The sequence below is a fragment of the Grammomys surdaster genome, unplaced genomic scaffold (assembly GCF_004785775.1).
Source record: "Grammomys surdaster isolate TR1022 unplaced genomic scaffold, NIH_TR_1.0 126531, whole genome shotgun sequence".
In the NCBI taxonomy this organism is placed as follows: domain Eukaryota; kingdom Metazoa; phylum Chordata; class Mammalia; order Rodentia; family Muridae; genus Grammomys; species Grammomys surdaster.
The window spans coordinates 11,035,237-11,053,080 of record NW_021621323.1 but is presented as its reverse complement, the minus strand read 5'-3'; the positions used below and the strand labels follow the sequence as shown (position 1 = coordinate 11,053,080).

Genomic DNA, 17,844 nt, shown 5'->3' with positions numbered 1-17,844 from the left:
TTTGGATTATTTGAATTATTAATTAGTTTGGCTAAACCAAACAGAAGGTTTCCTGGGTAAACACATTTGAGTTTCCATGATCAAACAATACGAAGTCACTTTAGACCAAGTAAGGGTAAGGCAACCTTTTAAGTGAGATATGATCACAAAGCCACGAGGAATGGCAGAACTAGAATTCTCCAACCCCACCTGTCCTCAAGAAACCTCACAACCCTGCTGTAGGGGTTGCAGCCTTGAAAAAGATGTGTCAGAAGGATGTCTGGCCAAAGCCAAACAGGGAAGAATGAAGATCTCCTCTGAGCTCAAGAGTTGGAATGTCCCAAGAATCCAGGGTAGCAAAGGTATAGGGAACCAGTGGGCGTGGATGCTTCAGGAGTGTCCCTGATAAAGCCGCACTGACAGGAACCCCCTGAGGTTTGTTACAGCAGAATTCATAGACATGAGGGACACTGACAGGACAAACGGAGGGAAGCACTGAAAAGTTGTTAAACCACATTTTTATCAAGTCAATTCAATGTAAAGTTATGCTTCAATGACTGTGGACACCTGTGACTTTAAACATTGCTTCTGGTTACAGGTCCTTAAATGCGAGGAACATCTTCAGCTGTGGCCTGTTTGTTTAAGACAGGGCCTCCTGTGACCCAGGTTGGCCTTGAATGGAATGACCTAGAACTCCTGACTTCCCTATGCCTCTGCCCAGCTCCAGCTTAACGTGGTTGACGCACATTGTTGCGTTCATAGGGACTTAACGGTAAAAAGAACTGCGTGTTCCTGAATCGGCAGAATCAGACTGCAGGGAAAACTGCGCTATGCCAGTGCACCCCAGCCCTTTAGAGCACTTCATACCGCAACAGTAATCTAAAGTTAACTGCCATGAAGGACACAAGCCACAGACAATCAATGACACATCCAGCTTTGTAATTTTTATATTTGGTATAGTAGGGTTGAATGTGTAGATAAAAACTCCTTGACTGCTAACATTAATTACCTATTAATTAAAAGTGAATTATTATATTATACTTAAAAATATCTTGAGTTATAAAAATCATGGTATGGTCATATAAACTCAAAAGCAGAGTTCTACCAGCATTGACTTCTTTTTACTAATATTTCCAAACATCTCCGTAATTTTTGTCAAGCTGATGTGATTTTCAGTGTAAGACTCAGTCAAAGAGTATAGCTTCTTCTTCCTCCAATAACTTGGTTTCTTTTCATTATTATTAACAAAAATCACAAAGTTGTTTAAGCTCCTAACATCCATTCCCGAGGGCCACAGGTCCAGGCACATGAGACCTACATGTATTCACACATCTGTCCATCCCCTCACGCCGCCTTGAACATGTGAAGTAAGTTAAAAGTAGAATGGCGTCCTGAATTAAATACTGCCCACTTAGGTTTGTGTGTGGACAGCCGTGTGTGGGTGTGCAGACAAGTGCACTTGGAGACCAGAATTTGATATCAGGTGTCTGTGTCCTCTGCTCTCCGTCTCTTAAAAGTCATTGTTTATTTCTCTGTGAGTCTGGGTGCACAGATGCCCCAGAACATGTGTGCAGGTCAGAGGACAACATGCCTGAGTCTGCCCTCTCCTTCCACTGTGTGGATCTCAGGAACTGAGCAGGTCTCAGACTTGGTGGGGAGAGTATTTATTTGTCCAAGGAGCCTACTGGCCAGACCTTCCACTTCATAATTAGAGGCAGAGTCTCCCACTGATCCAGCAAGCACCAGGGATTCTCCAGTCTCCACCTCTTCAGTGCTGGGTAAAAGTTTTCATTGCCGGACCTGGGTTTTTATATGGGAGCTAGATAGAGATCTGAACCCAGGCGCCTTTCCTTTGCTGTAAGCACTTGACTGACACTCCCTTCTCCTCAGCCCTAGTGTAGCTTTTATTACACAGGGAAGGCTGTCCTGGTGAGTGCCATGGAGTAACTCAGAGTTCTAGGTCTTGAGAACCATTTCAGGTGAAAACCTGGCGTGTCCTATCACTCTGGGAGCTAAAAGGGAACAAACAGCAGCCATTTCATCCCTCAGCATCTGTTGCCAAGACAACAATGAAAAGTGAACTACTAGAAAGAAAACTTAAAAAAAAAGATTTAAATATCAGAGGCAATAAGTTCAGGGTGAATATAGGTACAGAATTTTTATAAATCTAGAATCTGGCTGAAACCAAATTGGTTTTAGTAAATTTCTTACAAATCTGCTTTCTTCATGTTGAATGAGGAACTGACTTTTTAGACTATGTTCATCAAATTATTTATGTAAAAGGTCATCACTGCCTATAGAAAAATTTCCTCTGTATACGTTTTACAAACTTCCTGAAAGTCATGGACCACAATATCACCTTGGGCTATCTGAAAGATGCTCGACTCACTTGCAGGCGTAGCTGTCCACTGTTTCAACATACATGCACACGCCACCATGGAGGCAGTATCCATCGTGCGACGGGGGGCATCCTGGGTAACTATTTCGTACCAAATGGTGGCCATCTTCCTCAAGGGGAGGGGTTGAGGTAGAGTCTGGAATAGTCAAAGACATTACTTTCTGAGTTTCTGTAAACAACTTGCGCTGTGGTCTCTTGATGACAGCCGAAGTCTCGGGAGTGCTGAGTCTCACCTTCCTAACCAAGCCTGTGTTACCCACCAAGAGCTAATTCCCCACCACCACCCTCTCTCAACAGATTTGTTTATTTTATGTATATGAGTACACTGTTGCTGTCTTCAGACACATCAGAAGAGGGCGTTGGATTCCATTACAGATGGTTGTGAGCCACCATGTGGTTTCTGGGAATTGAACTCAGGACCTCTGGAAGAGCAGTCAGTGCTCTTAACCACTGAGCCATCTATCCAGCCCACTTCTCTCACTTGGATTATCATACTGGAGGCAAAGAAAGAATGGACAACCCTAAATCTGACATGAACAACTGGGGTCTTTGTACAGCTCACAAGCTACCCAGCAACACACAGCTCATTGCCCTCCAAGTCTAGGGAGTCACAAACATTTATCCCACAAAATACTTTCTTCTAAAACTGATTGAACTTTCAAGTCCCCTCAGACGTGAGACTACAGCAACCGATGGGAAGAAAAGGTTACAGTAATGGAGGAAAGCCAAGATGCAAAGCCTCTTGGTTTTGTATAGTTCCCTATGCCTTAAAGGGAAGGCACTGCTGCTTGCAACTACAGTTTTCAGCCTTCCCTGAAACTCATGGCAATCCCCCTGCCTCAGCCTCCCAACTCCTGGGATTGTAGGCACCAGCCACCACACCTATCTTCAATACCTTTTGAGTAGAGAAAATTACCAGAGAAAAACAAAACAATTCACTATAAAAAAAAAAAAACCCAGGGACCAGGAGAATATGAACTTCCCTGAAGGCATTTTCTGTCTGCAGAACTGTGAGGACAAGTCCTACCTGGCTGCCAAGGCCTTTTGTGGGGTGCTGCCTCCTCTGTGTGGGTGATAGAGTCAGGACTGGTGACTGTTTTAAGAGAAACAAAAGCTGGCTGGGTTGCTAATTCATGTCAAGACATGCTGACTTTAATACATCCATTTTAAAATCCTTGAAAGAAGGCTGGGCACAGTGGCTTACACCATTAACGCTAGCACTCGAGAGGCAGAAGCAGGAGGAGTTCTGAGTTCCAGGCCAGCCAGGACTACACAGAGAACCCCATCGCAAAGAATTAACAACAACAATAACAAAAATCCTTGAGAGTGATTCGTCATGGCCCACACTACTGTCACTAGAGGCTCCCTGTTGCCACTGCCTGTGCTGGGCAATATGGTGCCATGGCCTGTAGTCTACCCTGAGGTGTGCTGCATGTGTAAAATACACACCAGAGCTTTAAAATTCAGTATCAAAATCTAAGTAGATTTTGTACAGACTTTATACAGGTTAGCTCTCTTTTTGTTTTTGTTTTGTTTTGTTTTGTTTTTTCGAGACAGGGTTTCTCTGTGTAGCCCTGGCTGTCCTGGAACTCCCTCTACAGACCAGGCTGGTCTTGAACTCAGGGATCCACCTGTCTCTACCTCCCAAGTACTGGGATTAAAGACATCTACCACCATGCCCAGTTAGTCTTAACATTTGTGCATACTGAAATAAACAAAATATACTATTACAAGTCCAGATATAGTCTTGACCTGTCTAGCCCAGCTAAGTTTTTACACAGCCTCTGAAAACAACCAACCAATGGAAAAGTAGTCACAGAGTTAAGGAGAAACACCAATATAATAATAATAATAATAATAATAATAATAATAATAATAATGTTTATTACAGATGCTGTGAAATGAACAAAACCAGGATGACCTCCAATTCTGCAGCCCAGCACCAATCTGGTGATGAAATTTAGCTCTCCAGTCAGATTAAACAATGATTTGCAGAATCCCCAAGGCAGACAAATGGAGCATAAGATTTACAGAACCAAGCTCCTCTTGGTTGATCTGGACCACCCATCCAACCACCTACCAGGGCAAGTCAGTCCAGGTGCTGATGGGCGGCCTGCGCAGGTGCAGTTGTAGCCTCCCTCTGTGTTGGTGCAGGTGGCATTCTCGCCGCAGCTGTGCGCCCCCTGCTGGCACTCATCAATATCTGTCCCAGGAGTCCATGAAAAGAGAAAGGGCGTGCAGAGAAGGGAAGGGTTATGGAACCACAGAGTCCTGCCATACAGAAGGGGTTTCTTCACCTGTGTGGTGCTTCACGTTCAGGGCCCTATGTATGTTGGGGGTCCTGTCATGAATGCTAGAAATAAAGACCACTGTGTCCATGGCTGCACACCTATTCAGGGCTCCTGGGCTCCTGACAGGATTTCTCTCCACTTGGAAGGAAAGACTTCAAGACTTCTCCAGTCCAGAGATAAGTAAAATACCTCCAATAAATAGCATTTCATATTCTAAAACATGGACTTCGCTTTTGCAACTAGATGTTTATTCATTGACATAAATGGCATATCAAGACAGGCATGGCGGTGCACACCTTTAATTCTAGTACTAGGGAGACAGAGGCAGACAGATCTCTGTGAGTTCAAGGCCAGCCTGGTCTGTAGAGTGAGTTCCAGGACAGCCAAGGCTACACAGAGAAACCCTATCTTATAAGTATGGACTATATAAATAACTAAGCCCCCCCCCACCTTAGCCCTGCTGGCAGCCTGCGTCTGTCTCAGTTGTTATTGCCCTAACAATTCAGTCTTCCCATTGTCTGCACTAAATTACCTTAAAGGAAGCTGCCTCAATATATATCAATATCTCTTATCTCCTCCAGGCCGCTCCCTAGACCACACAGCGATGAGCCCGAGACTGTACCACTTAGGGGCATGCCAGAGGCTTTTCTGTTGCCGACAGCTGTGCTGTCCAGTATGGAGAGACTTGCCCTCTGGGAGTATTAGGCTCTCTAACTGCATCTAGTCTTCGGGTCCAGATGGTGCTGTCGGTTCAAAATACACACCAGAGTTTTAAGTCTTAGTGTGCAAGTTAAAATATAAACATCCAAAATACTAATTAATAGTAAAATGTTAATATTTTAGATATAATAGGGCACATAAATGCACTATTAAATTAATATCAACTGTTTCCTTTTAATTTTCATAAAATAACAGCTAGAATGCTTAAAAGAGGAAAGTGAAAACAATAGCCCTCAGACTTCGTCTTCTGTGTCTGTAAGACAATTCGTCTACTAATAGAAGGGACTGAAATGCCTCTCCATACACGCAGACCTTGACAACCTGTCTCCCAGTGACTGATCTGAGGCTTTGTGAGGAGCTAACTAAGGTGAGACGAGAGCAGGAGGGTGTCCTGTTGGAATTGTGTCTTTAACAGATGAAGGAGCACCAGGGTTTCTGTATATCACAGAAGAGATACTGAGGAGGTAGTGAGAAAGTGACTTCCATAAGGCAGAATGGCTCATTTGCCAGACTACACCATCCATCATGTGGGGCTGTAGCCCCTAGAGCTGTGAGAAAGCAAGGTTCTGCCACCTGAGCCACCCTGTCTGTACTGTGCGGTCTCTCTGTTCACATGCAGCCTGCACTTAGCACTGCTTCCCTCCCCAGACACAAGATGTGTTCACATCTGGACGCTCCCCACCTCTTCACACTTCTGCTTAGTTAATATGAATCCATTCTCTACAGTCATACCCAAATGACACTTCCTTCAGGAAGCCTTGCCCAAAGCCTCAAGCTGACATTCCTCCCAGTTCTTGGCTTCATTATGTTTCTGCTCCTCATGCTGTATGTCTGTCTGTGACTCTTACCAAAGCTGCCTTTCTTTTAGACCACGGTCTATTGGCAAGCAAGAACTGGCCTCCTCTTCTTGATAGCCCTCACAGTTCCTAGGGCACAGCTCCTTTGAGACTAATGGAGGCTAAGGCTTTGAACAGCTGTCCTGAATGGATCAAAGTAACTTCTGTTCTTTGTTTCCTATGGTTTTTCATTCTTTCTTTTTCTGAAAGATCTGAGATCGAACCTCTGGCCTCATATATGCTACACAAACACTCGACCTCTGAACCATGCCTCCAGCCCTTGAAACAAACCAGAACGCCTGCTGTAATGTCAAGTTAGAATTCCTCTCTCACGTTTTTGGTTATGAGTCTACCGTTTTACCAGCTAAGCCATCTCTCCATGCTGGGTGGTGGTAGCCCACACCTTTTAGCCCAACATGCAGGAAGCAGAGGCAGGAGGATCTCTGTGAGTTAGAGGCCAGCTTCTTCTACAGAGCGAGTTCCAGGAAAGCCAAGGCTACACAAAGAAACCTTGTCTGGAAAAAACCAAACCCATTCAAACCAAAACAACAACAACAATATCAAAAAACAAAAAGAAAAGAAAAGAAAAGAAATAAAAACAAAGAAAAAAATCCTCTCTCAACCTGAGTGAACTCATTCGTTCTAAAGCAAAAACGAGGACGTATTGTTGAAACACCTTCTTTTTAAAGATTGTATTTATGCTTGTGTGTGTATGCACATGTACTTGCGGAGGTCAAAGAACAGCTTGCAGAAGTTGCTATGTTTCCACCTTTATGTGAATCGTAGGAACTAAACTCAGGCCAGGGCTTGGCAGCAAGCACCTTTACCCCTGAGCTATCTTACCAGCCCAGTAAGACTCTTCTATAGAATGTGTGTGCCATGGCTTGAAGCCAATCACCTACTATGCTGGCTTATTTTGTGTCAGCTTGACACAGGCTAGAGTCATCTGAAGGGAGACAAGCCCAATTTAAAAAAATGTCTCCATAAGACTGGGCTGTAGGCAAACCTGTAGAGCATTCTCTTACTTAGATTGAGGTGGAAGACGCAGCCCATGGTGGGTGGGGCCAACCCTGAGCTGATGATCGTGAATTCTACAAGTCAGGCTGAGCAAACCATGAAGAGGAGACCAGTAAGCAGCACCCCTCCACAACCTCTGCATCAGCAACTGCCTCCAGGTTCCTGCCCTGTTTGAGTTCTTGTCTTGGCTTCCCTGGTAAAGGACTTACCTGGAAGTGTAAACTGAAATAAAGCCCTTCCTCCCCAAGCCGCTTTGGTCAGGGTGTTTTATCATAGTAATAGTAACCCTAATTCAGACACCTATTCTCAAACACACACACACACACACACACACACACACACACACACACACACACAGGCGCGCGCACATGCATGCATGCACACAGTTACATAGAGAAACATACTGAGGTCCAATGGTAGAATACACAAGCATACCCGTGGCTTCTGTGACCTCATGCAAGCAGGCAGGGCAGGGCCATGACCCCCTTTGGCATATTTAATATTAAGGGGTAGGTTAGGAAGAGTGGGAGTCTAAAGAGCTTAAGTCTCTGAGAAAATATACCTTCTTCTCTTCAAAAGAAATGAAACATGAAGTCTGTTTGCCCAAAATATCTGTGAGCCTGCTTAATTAGTGCAGTGACATTTTCCTGACTGACTGCCAAATCTGTGCTTAAAAGTGTGTTTTCGCAGGTCTGTGGACTGCACAGAACTAATCTGATAAAGTCTGGCTTAAGCCAACCAGATCCACAAGTGGGTAGCCATGACCTTCACATGTGAGAGAAAACGCCAGCATTGAGTTTACCAGGGCATCTGCCCTTCACTGTTTGCTTTCAGAAGAAGGAAAGAAACAGCATAGAAGAGGAGCTGGGCATCTCTGGGAAAGCAGCTAAGCACTGCACTAGGAGAGGGTACATAGGGCAGGCCTCTACTTGTGCAGTGCTACTGGGCTCCTGACACCTGGGGCAGCACAAGCCATCCACAGAGTGAACTCCCAGCCTACAGCCCCACCCAGCCCTTGGCGGAGGAGGATGGTTATGAAAAGGCTTTCAATCATTCTGAGCTTGCAATGAAATGTCAGTGAAGTTCTCATTCACTGAACCGTCAGAAACACCCTCCACCTGCCTGGGAGCCTCCTGTCCCTGTCTTCTTGCACACAGAGATTACAACACACCCACTCCAGGCAGTCCACGGCTAAGCTCAGTAACAGAGAGGTGCAGACCAACCGCCCACCGATGGCATACAACACTGAACACTGATGGAGCCTCTATCCTCCAAGCCCCAGGGAATGAACTAGAAAGGCAAAGAGGTAGACTTACCTCAGCTTGTGCAGTTATGGCCGGGAGATTGTTTTCTAAGACCTAAACTACATCAGTCCGTGCAGGTCACACAATTGGTCTTGATACGGGTTTCACTCCAATTCTATCCTGCCTTCCCTCAGCCCGCAGCAACTACAACTTTTGACAACTTTCTTTAGCGTGCCTCCTCCCCCTCCCTTGTCCACTGGCCCCTGCGTTCTCTCACCGAGACAGTAGATCCCGTCGCCTTCATAGCCTTCCGAGCATCTGCAGACGTAGCCACCTTCAGTGTTGATGCACCTAGATGAGGTGGTGGGACAGTCGGAGCTACCCAGCTCACACTCATCTATATCTGCGTGGGTGGGGGGAGATTATGGGCACGTGAAACGTTTTCCAACCTGTGGGTCTCAACCCACACAGGGGTCCCATATCACATATCCTGCATATCAGATACATTACAATTCACGACAGTAGCAAGATTGCAGTTATAAAGTAGCAATGAGGTAATTTTAGAGTTGGGGGTGGGGAGGATCCCCACAACAAGAACAACTGTATTAAAGGGTTGCAGCATTAGGAAGGTTGAGAACAACTGGTTTAGGCAATCCTGGAAAGAAATAACAGGCATAGGAAGAAAGATTGAGCCTTTGTATAGTCAGTCAGGGGCTAACATGTACTGTTCGTGAATAAAATGCAAACCCTGAAGTTCATTTCTCAATGAATTTTCATGAAGTTCCCACCTGTCCAAAAAGCTAAGTGTGTGTGAATAAATTGCTTTCTTCCAGAGTTTCAGACGACAAGGACTGGCATTTTCCCAGTAATCATTAACTTACAATCAATATAAAATAGCTATCAATGTAAAATCGAAACCTATCCATCATAATCTGTTTCACTAAAACATATATACAAGGTTTCTAGGAGGGAAATGTTCTATTTTTAGGAAACCATAAGTTTGACTTGAGCTCAAATTCTTGTTTCTCTTCGTGTCAACTTCATTTTTTGCTTAATTTTTTAATACAATGTTAGTATACTATGAGGTAATATTATACGGAAATATGCTTATGTGTCTCATTTCCTATGCATACAATTCCTTCTCCCCCCCTCCTAACATCAAGTAATTTATTTAAACCTACTAATTACTTACATCCTTGTGGAGATTTTTAGTTAGTAAAAGTCAAAGGAATGCTTTTGGTTCACGAGTTCTCATATGTGTGCATTTGGCCTTTGCTCTTACCAGAACACAGGTTTCCATCTCTGGCAAATCCTTCCAAACACTGACACGCGGCAGTGTCTCCCTCTGAAACACAGTGAGCGTGGCTGCCACACACCCCAGGGCCACAGTCATCCTCATCTGCAAACAGTGAGAGCACATGCAATTATTTCCAGTCTTCAGAGGATGAAGTGGACCTCGGGGAGCTGGACAGAATGTCCCAGCACCTCCTTCCTGAAGTTTGTGTGTGGGCTAGCTTCCAAACAAGAAAGAACTGGTTAGGTCTGTCTGCTGTGTCTCTTTCATTAGATTCACAAGACAGCTCACTGCTTCCACGTGCCTACGGTCGCATGGTTTTGTGTGCTTGCTAGTTTTGATTTGCTTTGGTTTGTGGTCGTGGTCTTGTTGCTGCTCTTGCTTTTTGACAAAGTGAGTAGCCAAGGCTGGCCCTTATGTGAGAACCTCCTGACTCTTTTTCTCACATGCTGAGGTAAACCTCAACCTTAAAGAACCATTTGCTGTCCAGAGAGCTCGGTATTGACTTGTTTGTCATCTGTACATTTGAACTTCTAATAGAGCTTAAAATGGACTCCAATTTCATTTTATGTAATATCAATCTATAACTCTAGGTAGCCTTTATAAAAGACACACACGATCCAGGTATTTTATTTACAGGCTGTAAGCCTAGATTGGGCAGGTCTGGAGCTGTTCTAACTTACATCCCAGCCATCTGTGTCCCTTGTTACTTGCTGGTTTTCCTGGCCACATGCTCACAGTCCATCTCCTCTCATGGTGGCTTCCTCCATCCCTGTCCTGTCTTCTTTCTCTCTCTCTCCCTGTAACCCTCTCACTTGATCCTCAAGTCCCACCTTTCTCCCTCCACTGCCCAATCACAGGCAATCTAGCCTTGTATTGACCAGTTAAATTAGGGAACAAGGTTTACATAGCATCACTGGGTATCTGCTCATGGGGGACAAGCAGATCTTGAGAGCCAGTATTTAGTCTTAGAATACAAGCAACCCAGTACAATTTTACTCAAAAATCCCCAACCATTGTGACATATAAAAAGCCCATGTATTCTTCTCCCGAAACACACAGACTTGAATGTAGCAAGCAGATCTGTTTCTGACAAAGAGATTGGCTCACAGAAAGATTTATTGCCAATTTACTAATATCATGTTTCATATCTAATAGGATATATGTCACAGGGTGTGCTTATTATCAAGATTTATGCACTGACTTGTAAGCCTCCTGGCACTTCTGCAAAGTCACAAACCTTACAAGTCAAATGCTGTAAAAGATTGTTTCATTTCATACTCCATTGAAATGCAAATGCCCCGGGGGACAGAGTTGATGTCAAACCACAGACATGAGCAAGTTTTTCTTTGTTTCTTGCTTTTCTGCTTTAACTACTTGTGCATATAGTCACTCCCCGAATGCCACCCACCACCTCCTTTTTTGAGTTGGAATATCTGGCATACCGCAGCCGTCTATGCACCACCGTCTGTCTAGTTTGTTCACAGATATAGGAAAGATGAAAAGCCTTCAGAGTACCTTTGTGTAGAGGTTATATGTTCTAAGGTGGATCCGGGCTCCTGGTGACTGCAGACATTGGGGCAATTGTAGTTTTGGGATTTTTGTTTTGTTTTGCTTTGTTTTGCTTTCCTTTTGCTTTTTTTTTTTTTTTTGGTTTTTCAAGACATGGTTCTCTGTGTAGTCCTGGCTGTCCCGGAACTCACTCTGTAGAACAGACTAGCCTCGAACTCAGAAATCCGCCTGCCTCTGCCTCCCAAGTGCTGGGATTAAAGGCATGCGCTACCACTGCCTGGCTGCTTTTGCTTTTCAAGGCAGGATTTCATTCTGTAGATCACGCTGGCCTTGAACTCATAGAAAACTACCTGCCTCTGCCTCCCTGAGTGCTGGGATTAAAAGCATGTGCCACCACTATCCAGTGGCAATTGTGTTTTTGTGTTTCATATGTTTAGGACTTATCCAAGATTTCTCTTGGTTGAACACAATATCCTTCACGATTGCTTGGCTACCTCTGTTACTAACAATCAGGATGGGGAGGGGCACATTCAAATATTTAGTTCTCAAATCACAAGGCTGCTGAGAGCAGGGGTGAGCAGTATCCAAGCAAACATTTGAAACCACTGTACAAATATCATAAATTAGAATATGATGCAGGACTTTTGCAAATCTTTGCATGATGGAAAGCAACAAATACGCAGTAGGGGGTGCAGGCTGGCTAGGCCACACTGGCAACGGTCACCCGCTTCTCTCTATTATGAGGAGGGATTTCTAATAAGACTGCTGCTTTGCATGGCTGAAGAAAACATGACTATTTAAAAAACCCTCTGCAAATTAAAATTTGCTATACATAGCTAAATAAAGATGACAAAGAAGGGCATAGTCGGGGCTATAGACTTGGCTCAGTGGCTAAGAGCACTTGCTTGCTGTTCTTCCAAAGGTCCACTGTTCGATTCCCAGACCCCACACAACTGCACACAGACATCTGTAACTCCGGTCTCAGGGGATCTGACAGGATCAGACACCCACGTCGTGCACAAACATACATGAGGACAAAACATTCACACACATAAAATAATTAAAACGTTTTGATAATTAAAAAGAAAGGCAGAGTGATATCTTAATAATTAGGATTGAGGGTGTAGCTCAGTGGTTCTAGCATGGGCAAGCCTTGGGTTTGAGCACCAGCACTTAACAGTCAAAGCCCCAAATACCAGAAGCAACTCTGGAACTAAACTGTAAAAATAAGATTCACTCAGAAGTACCTAATGTGCGCCCAGGTCCTGTGAGTGATAAAAGTGCAGCAATGCAGGATGCAGACAAAGGCTCTGCTGTCTTACATAGTCTTTGGGGGCTAAGTGAATAAAAAGCCAAACACAGACAATGACATAAGTCCTCACTCCCTCACGCCTCGACCCCCAACCCCATCAGTGTACTCTCTGCCATGTATCTTCGTCTGCCAGTCCCTCTTCACTATGAGAGAATCTGCCCTATGAGCCTGCATGGGTTCCTGCTCAGTCTCAAAGTGGTCCCTAGCCCACGAATCCTGACACTCTATTTGATTAGACTTCTGGTTCTCACATTAAGCCATGACTATGCATGTTGCAGCTGTATTTAGCATTGCCCCGGTATCCCCAGCACTTAGTACAGTGTATGACTAAAAAAATAGCCAAATAAATATATTTTTATTTGTGGCAAATTGTTCTGGAACTTCTTAAACGGGAATTGGTTGTTTGGTCATACTTCTTTGCTCATATGTGTGTCATGTATAGGTGTTCATGCGTGTGTGCATGTGTAGGCGTTCATGTGTGTGTTCATGTGTGTGTGCATGTGTAGGCGTTCATGTGTGTGTTCATGTGTAGGTGTTCATGTGTGTGTGTGCATGTGTAGGTTTTCATTTGTGTGTGCATGTGTAGGCGTTCATGTGTGTGTGCAGGTGTAGGTGTTCATGTGTGTGTGCATGTGTAGGTGTTCATTTGTCTGTGCATGTGTAGGTGTTCATTTGTGTGTTCATTTGTGTGTGCATGTGTAGGTGTTCATGTGTGTGTGCATGTGTAGGCGTTCATGTGTGTGTGCATGTGTAGGTGTTCATTTGTCTGTGCATGTGTAGGTGTTCATTTGTGTGTTCATTTGTGTGTGCATGTGCAGGTGTTCATGTATGTGTGCACATGTGTAAGTGCTCATGTGTGTGTGCACGTGTAGGTGTGTGGAGGACAGAAGCCAACACTGAGCTTCTTCCTCAATCACTTTCTACCTGATTCTTGTGAGTGAATGTCTCTCACTGTACGCGAGCTTGCTAACTGACGCTGGCTGGCTGGAAGTCCTGGGTATCTTCCGGTATCCACATCCTGCCACGTGGCAAACTGCCTTGCCTGTTTTTTTTTTTTAATGTGGGCTCTGAGGATACTAGCTCAGGTCCTCCTGTTTGTTTAGACGCATCTTACCAATTTAACCATCTCTCCAGTCCTATATGATCATAATTTTCAAAATCTTTAGTCAAGTCACTAATCAATACACCTCAGTCTCAGTTTTTACATCTATAAAATAATGGGATATAACAGGAATCAAAAAATACAATTTAAGCATGGCAAATGTTAAAAGTTCATACAAATCTTAATTATCACCATTACTAAAAATATGTAAAAAAAAAAAAAAAAAACTTTACATCATCAAAAACACACAGGTGGGGCACGAGGTCCTTGAGCCCTGAAAGTCTGCTCTTCAGACCAAAGAAGTCAGAGGAAGATGTCTGTAATTGTCCTCTCATGGAGGTTTCAAAGAGCTTAAAGTCACAGACATTATGTTACTCAGGGGCCTGAGGAGATGGTTCAGGGGATAAAGTTGGGACTCCCAGCTTTCAGGTAAATGGCAGGGTGTGGCAGCCTCCCTACAATCACAGTACTTGGGATTCTCTGGAGCAATCTGTAAGGTGGATGTATATGTATATGTATATGTATATGTATATGTATATGTATATGTATATGTATATGTATATGTATATGTATCGTATGTATCATATATATAATTCATATATGATTAAATGTTTCAGAGTCAACGTGAGCCACACTGAGAGGATGGCAGTGAGCTGTGAGGACAGGGTGGGTTTGTAGCCGCTCTAGGGCTCATCAAAACTACCTGCCATACACAGAACATGACAGATTCTATTATGAAAGTCCTCTGCTGATAAATGTGTAACATAGACAAAGAATTCTAACATTTCTGTTTATGGACTTTCTGCAGTAATCAAAGTAACCAATTAATATGCCTCATCAATGACTACCAACTTTGCACAACGGCTAGACAGGGTAAATACCCACCAGAGCAGTTACGGGTAGGGAGACACTTAAGTCTCTTCTAGGCTGATTGTCACCCCTGTTTCCAATTATACCTCAAATGGTTCAGCCTAGAGTCTCTCTGCATGTACAGTTCATGTCTAACTCAACAGAGCTTTGCAGTACAAGCTTTTCCAAAGAGGAGGACCCAAGTTCGAGGTTGGGCTGCAGTACAGTTAGCTAATATTATACCAGGGGAAGAGAGTGCAGAACTTCCTACTGGCGGAGGGGAAGCTGTTAGGACCAAAGCTATTGAGAACTCACAGTTCATCCCTGACACCATGATTTCAGCCACGAGTTGGGAGGATTCTGTCCCATCACCGTCTGGTACTTCAATCTTAGTGGAGTTATCCAACGAGGTCACCTCTTTACTTAGATCAGCACTGTCACCTGTGGGACAGAAGACTCGACTAGTTAAGCCTTTCCATTTCAAGGACAGTTTGATTTAATTTATATTGATGGTTACTCATTGGTTCTGAGTTCAGACTCATTTTAGTGTGAAGAAATGAGCAGGGTTTGGTGGAGCCGACAGGGACTCTTTTAGATAAAGAACACTCCTTCTGAATATAATCAGCACAGAATCACAGACCAAGACAAAAAGAAGCTGTGGCAGCCACCTCTCCCCAACCTGTCTTATGCTAGCCCCTCCCTTTGTTTGGCTTCTGTATTTATAATACCCTGAGTTAACTGTATTTTTGAAGCCGCTGTGTATGAAAAGCCACATAGACACACAAAGCTCACTGCTCCTGGAGAGGAGATGAACTCCCAAAGGCAGCACTTTGCTCAGCTGTGCTACACAGACCCCTGGGTCCCACTGTAAAGAATCTACAGCACCAAGGCTACTGCATTGCAGTCAAAAGCTACTGTCTGTTCACATGTTCATGTCAATATTGACGCAGCAAGGCAGTGTAGGAAAGACTGTGGTGCCACGGTACACACGGTGTGCACGGCACAGCACGGCACAGCACGGCACAGCAAGCACTGCACAAGACAGCTCAGGGAGTGACATCAACTACACCAGGATTGGAGCCCTCCAGTACCCACTTCAGAGGGACCTCAAGGGAATGCAGCAAGCATTGCTAATCTTTAGCCCTCCTGGCTGTTCAGTCGGACTTTACTGCTGCATATAATAAAATGAGTGATGCTTCCGGTTCCTACTGGAGTTGTAGGAGTTGCCTAGAGAGAAACACGCAAGTAATATTTGAGTTGTGAGCCGAAATCCCCCTTTCTCCGAGGGTCAGCATAATTAATCGGAAAGAATGATGGATAGGCCAACTATGCTATTTAGACTTGGGTATCTGCAAGGCTTTCCTCAGAAACGGAAGAAGTGATCCTGCCACTTTCAAGAGAAATAGCGGGCAGCGTTTGCTGCACATGTCAGATCCCTTATCTCAAGTAAGCCCTAAGAAACTAGGACCTGTACAGTGCTGACAGCCCTCTACCCCACCCCACCCTCCCCTCCCCCACAGCTTCCTCTGTGCCTCCAACCAAAACAACACAGCAGTGGACGTGAGACTCGGGCTGCTGTCTGTTCTGCTAGACTTAAAGACAGAAATGTAAAGCAATGCCTCTCTTCTCACTATATATTTTTTCGCTTTGAAAAAAATATGTGTATTTAGTGATTATATGATGGGTTATGCTCATAAATATTAGGTTTGTTATTTGAATTAAGATGAAAAACTTTCAATATCCTAAGAACTGATGACTATAATCCACCTATATAAAAACCCTTCAGGGATCTTAATAAGTCTTTTAAGAGCAAAACAGAGTTCTGAGTCTAAGACACACGAAACTATTATCTTAAGGCAAAAAATAAGAATAATAGGAAAAAAAGTCATGTCTGAAAACCCAATACACAACTCTATTCCACGGACAGGGCCATCCATCCACTGCTAACCTGCCACTTAGCTTATATTTATGACATGCCTACCAAGTAATTATGCGCTTTTTAAAGAGGCTTAACAAATATAAATTATCTTTGGCACATTTTTGGTAGGAAGACACCAAAAAACAGCTCCAGATTCACCTCGTCTGGGCATGCACTGCTGGCAAAAAGGTCATCCATCATGCAAGGCTCATTCTCCCGCCCTCTTCCTCCACTGTAGCTGTAAAGAGACGGATCATGACCTTTTCAGTACCTACTTCCTACGCTTGTTTGATACAGTGAAGCTATTTCTATGAAGGACTCAAGTTTTCCTATTAAGACCTATAGCGTGAGGAGGAGGTTGTCTTTCATGACCCCTGAAATTAAGAACATAACATTTTTAAATAAAATGTCTTTAAGCATTGTCACAAGGTGGCATTTATTTCTAAGCCCTGGTACACCCCACTACGAATAGGAGAGAACGTGCAGCTTAAAGCTTTTACAATTAGAGGTCAATTTAACTGTGACTGTGATAAGGAACTAAAAAACTCAGAGGGGGAGGGGTACAGAAACCCAAGCACACTCAGCATTCTTGAAGACACAGAAGCACTTAATAATACGAAGCACCACAATCTGCAAAAGCAGAACACGGATGCCCCAATGTACAGAGCCCGGGTGAGACAACCCGGCTGCACAGCATGCCATGTTACCTGCCAGTATCTGATCATTCTTCCGAGCAAGACACACTTTCCCATCCTGCGCTTTCACAAAACCTTCCCGACACGAACACTGAGCCATGCCCAGGCTCTCTCGGCAGACGTGTTCGCAGCCTCCATTCTTGTGTAAGCAGGGATCTGCACCTAGTCGGGAACAGAGAGAATGTGCGGATGCGTCTGGAGATGTCAAGGATGTTGCTGATGCAAGTCAAAGACATCTCTGGGTGAGAATTCAGCCATTCCACTCGGAAGGTGTGTCTAAAACTCTCCCTCGGGAGCTCCTTCAAGAGGCCCTGACTCAGCCAGCTCAGAATGTTGTTACCTTATGCATATCTGCTGAGCACAGCTGGTAGCTTGGTTTGTGAGGCTCCTTAGTCTACGCTATTCCTATGTCCTGACCAGGATCTAGTTATACTCGGAGATCTTCAGGATGAGGAGATGCTGGAGGGAGCTGAGTGACTCTGTCTTGGATTGCTCCTGGCTGCTGCTCACTACCTGGCCTATGGGGGTAAGGGGAGCCCAAGGGTGGACAGAAGTTCCACTGCAGAAATCTAAATTGCCTGAATCACTAACTTTGTTTTGTTTTTTGTTTTTGTTTTTGAGACAGGGTTTCTCTGTGTAGCCCTGGCTGTCCTGGAACTCACTTTGTAGACCAGGCT

The 17,844-nt window shown here is 44.3% G+C and overlaps 1 protein-coding gene across 1 annotated transcript in view; it reads right to left on the bottom strand.

Moving 5' to 3' along the window:
- The window catches only part of Egf (epidermal growth factor), an 80,340-nt gene that overhangs the window by 9,973 nt on the left and 52,523 nt on the right, over positions 1-17,844 (bottom strand). Inside the window, exons 15-20 of the mRNA XM_028760433.1 lie at positions 17,180-17,329; positions 14,870-14,995; positions 9,768-9,884; positions 8,763-8,888; positions 4,458-4,580; positions 2,369-2,513 (exon numbers count right to left, since the gene is read on the bottom strand). Of these exons, the coding sequence (XP_028616266.1) occupies positions 2,369-2,513; positions 4,458-4,580; positions 8,763-8,888; positions 9,768-9,884; positions 14,870-14,995; positions 17,180-17,329 (787 nt within the window). The remainder of the gene's footprint in view (positions 1-2,368; positions 2,514-4,457; positions 4,581-8,762; positions 8,889-9,767; positions 9,885-14,869; positions 14,996-17,179; positions 17,330-17,844) is intronic.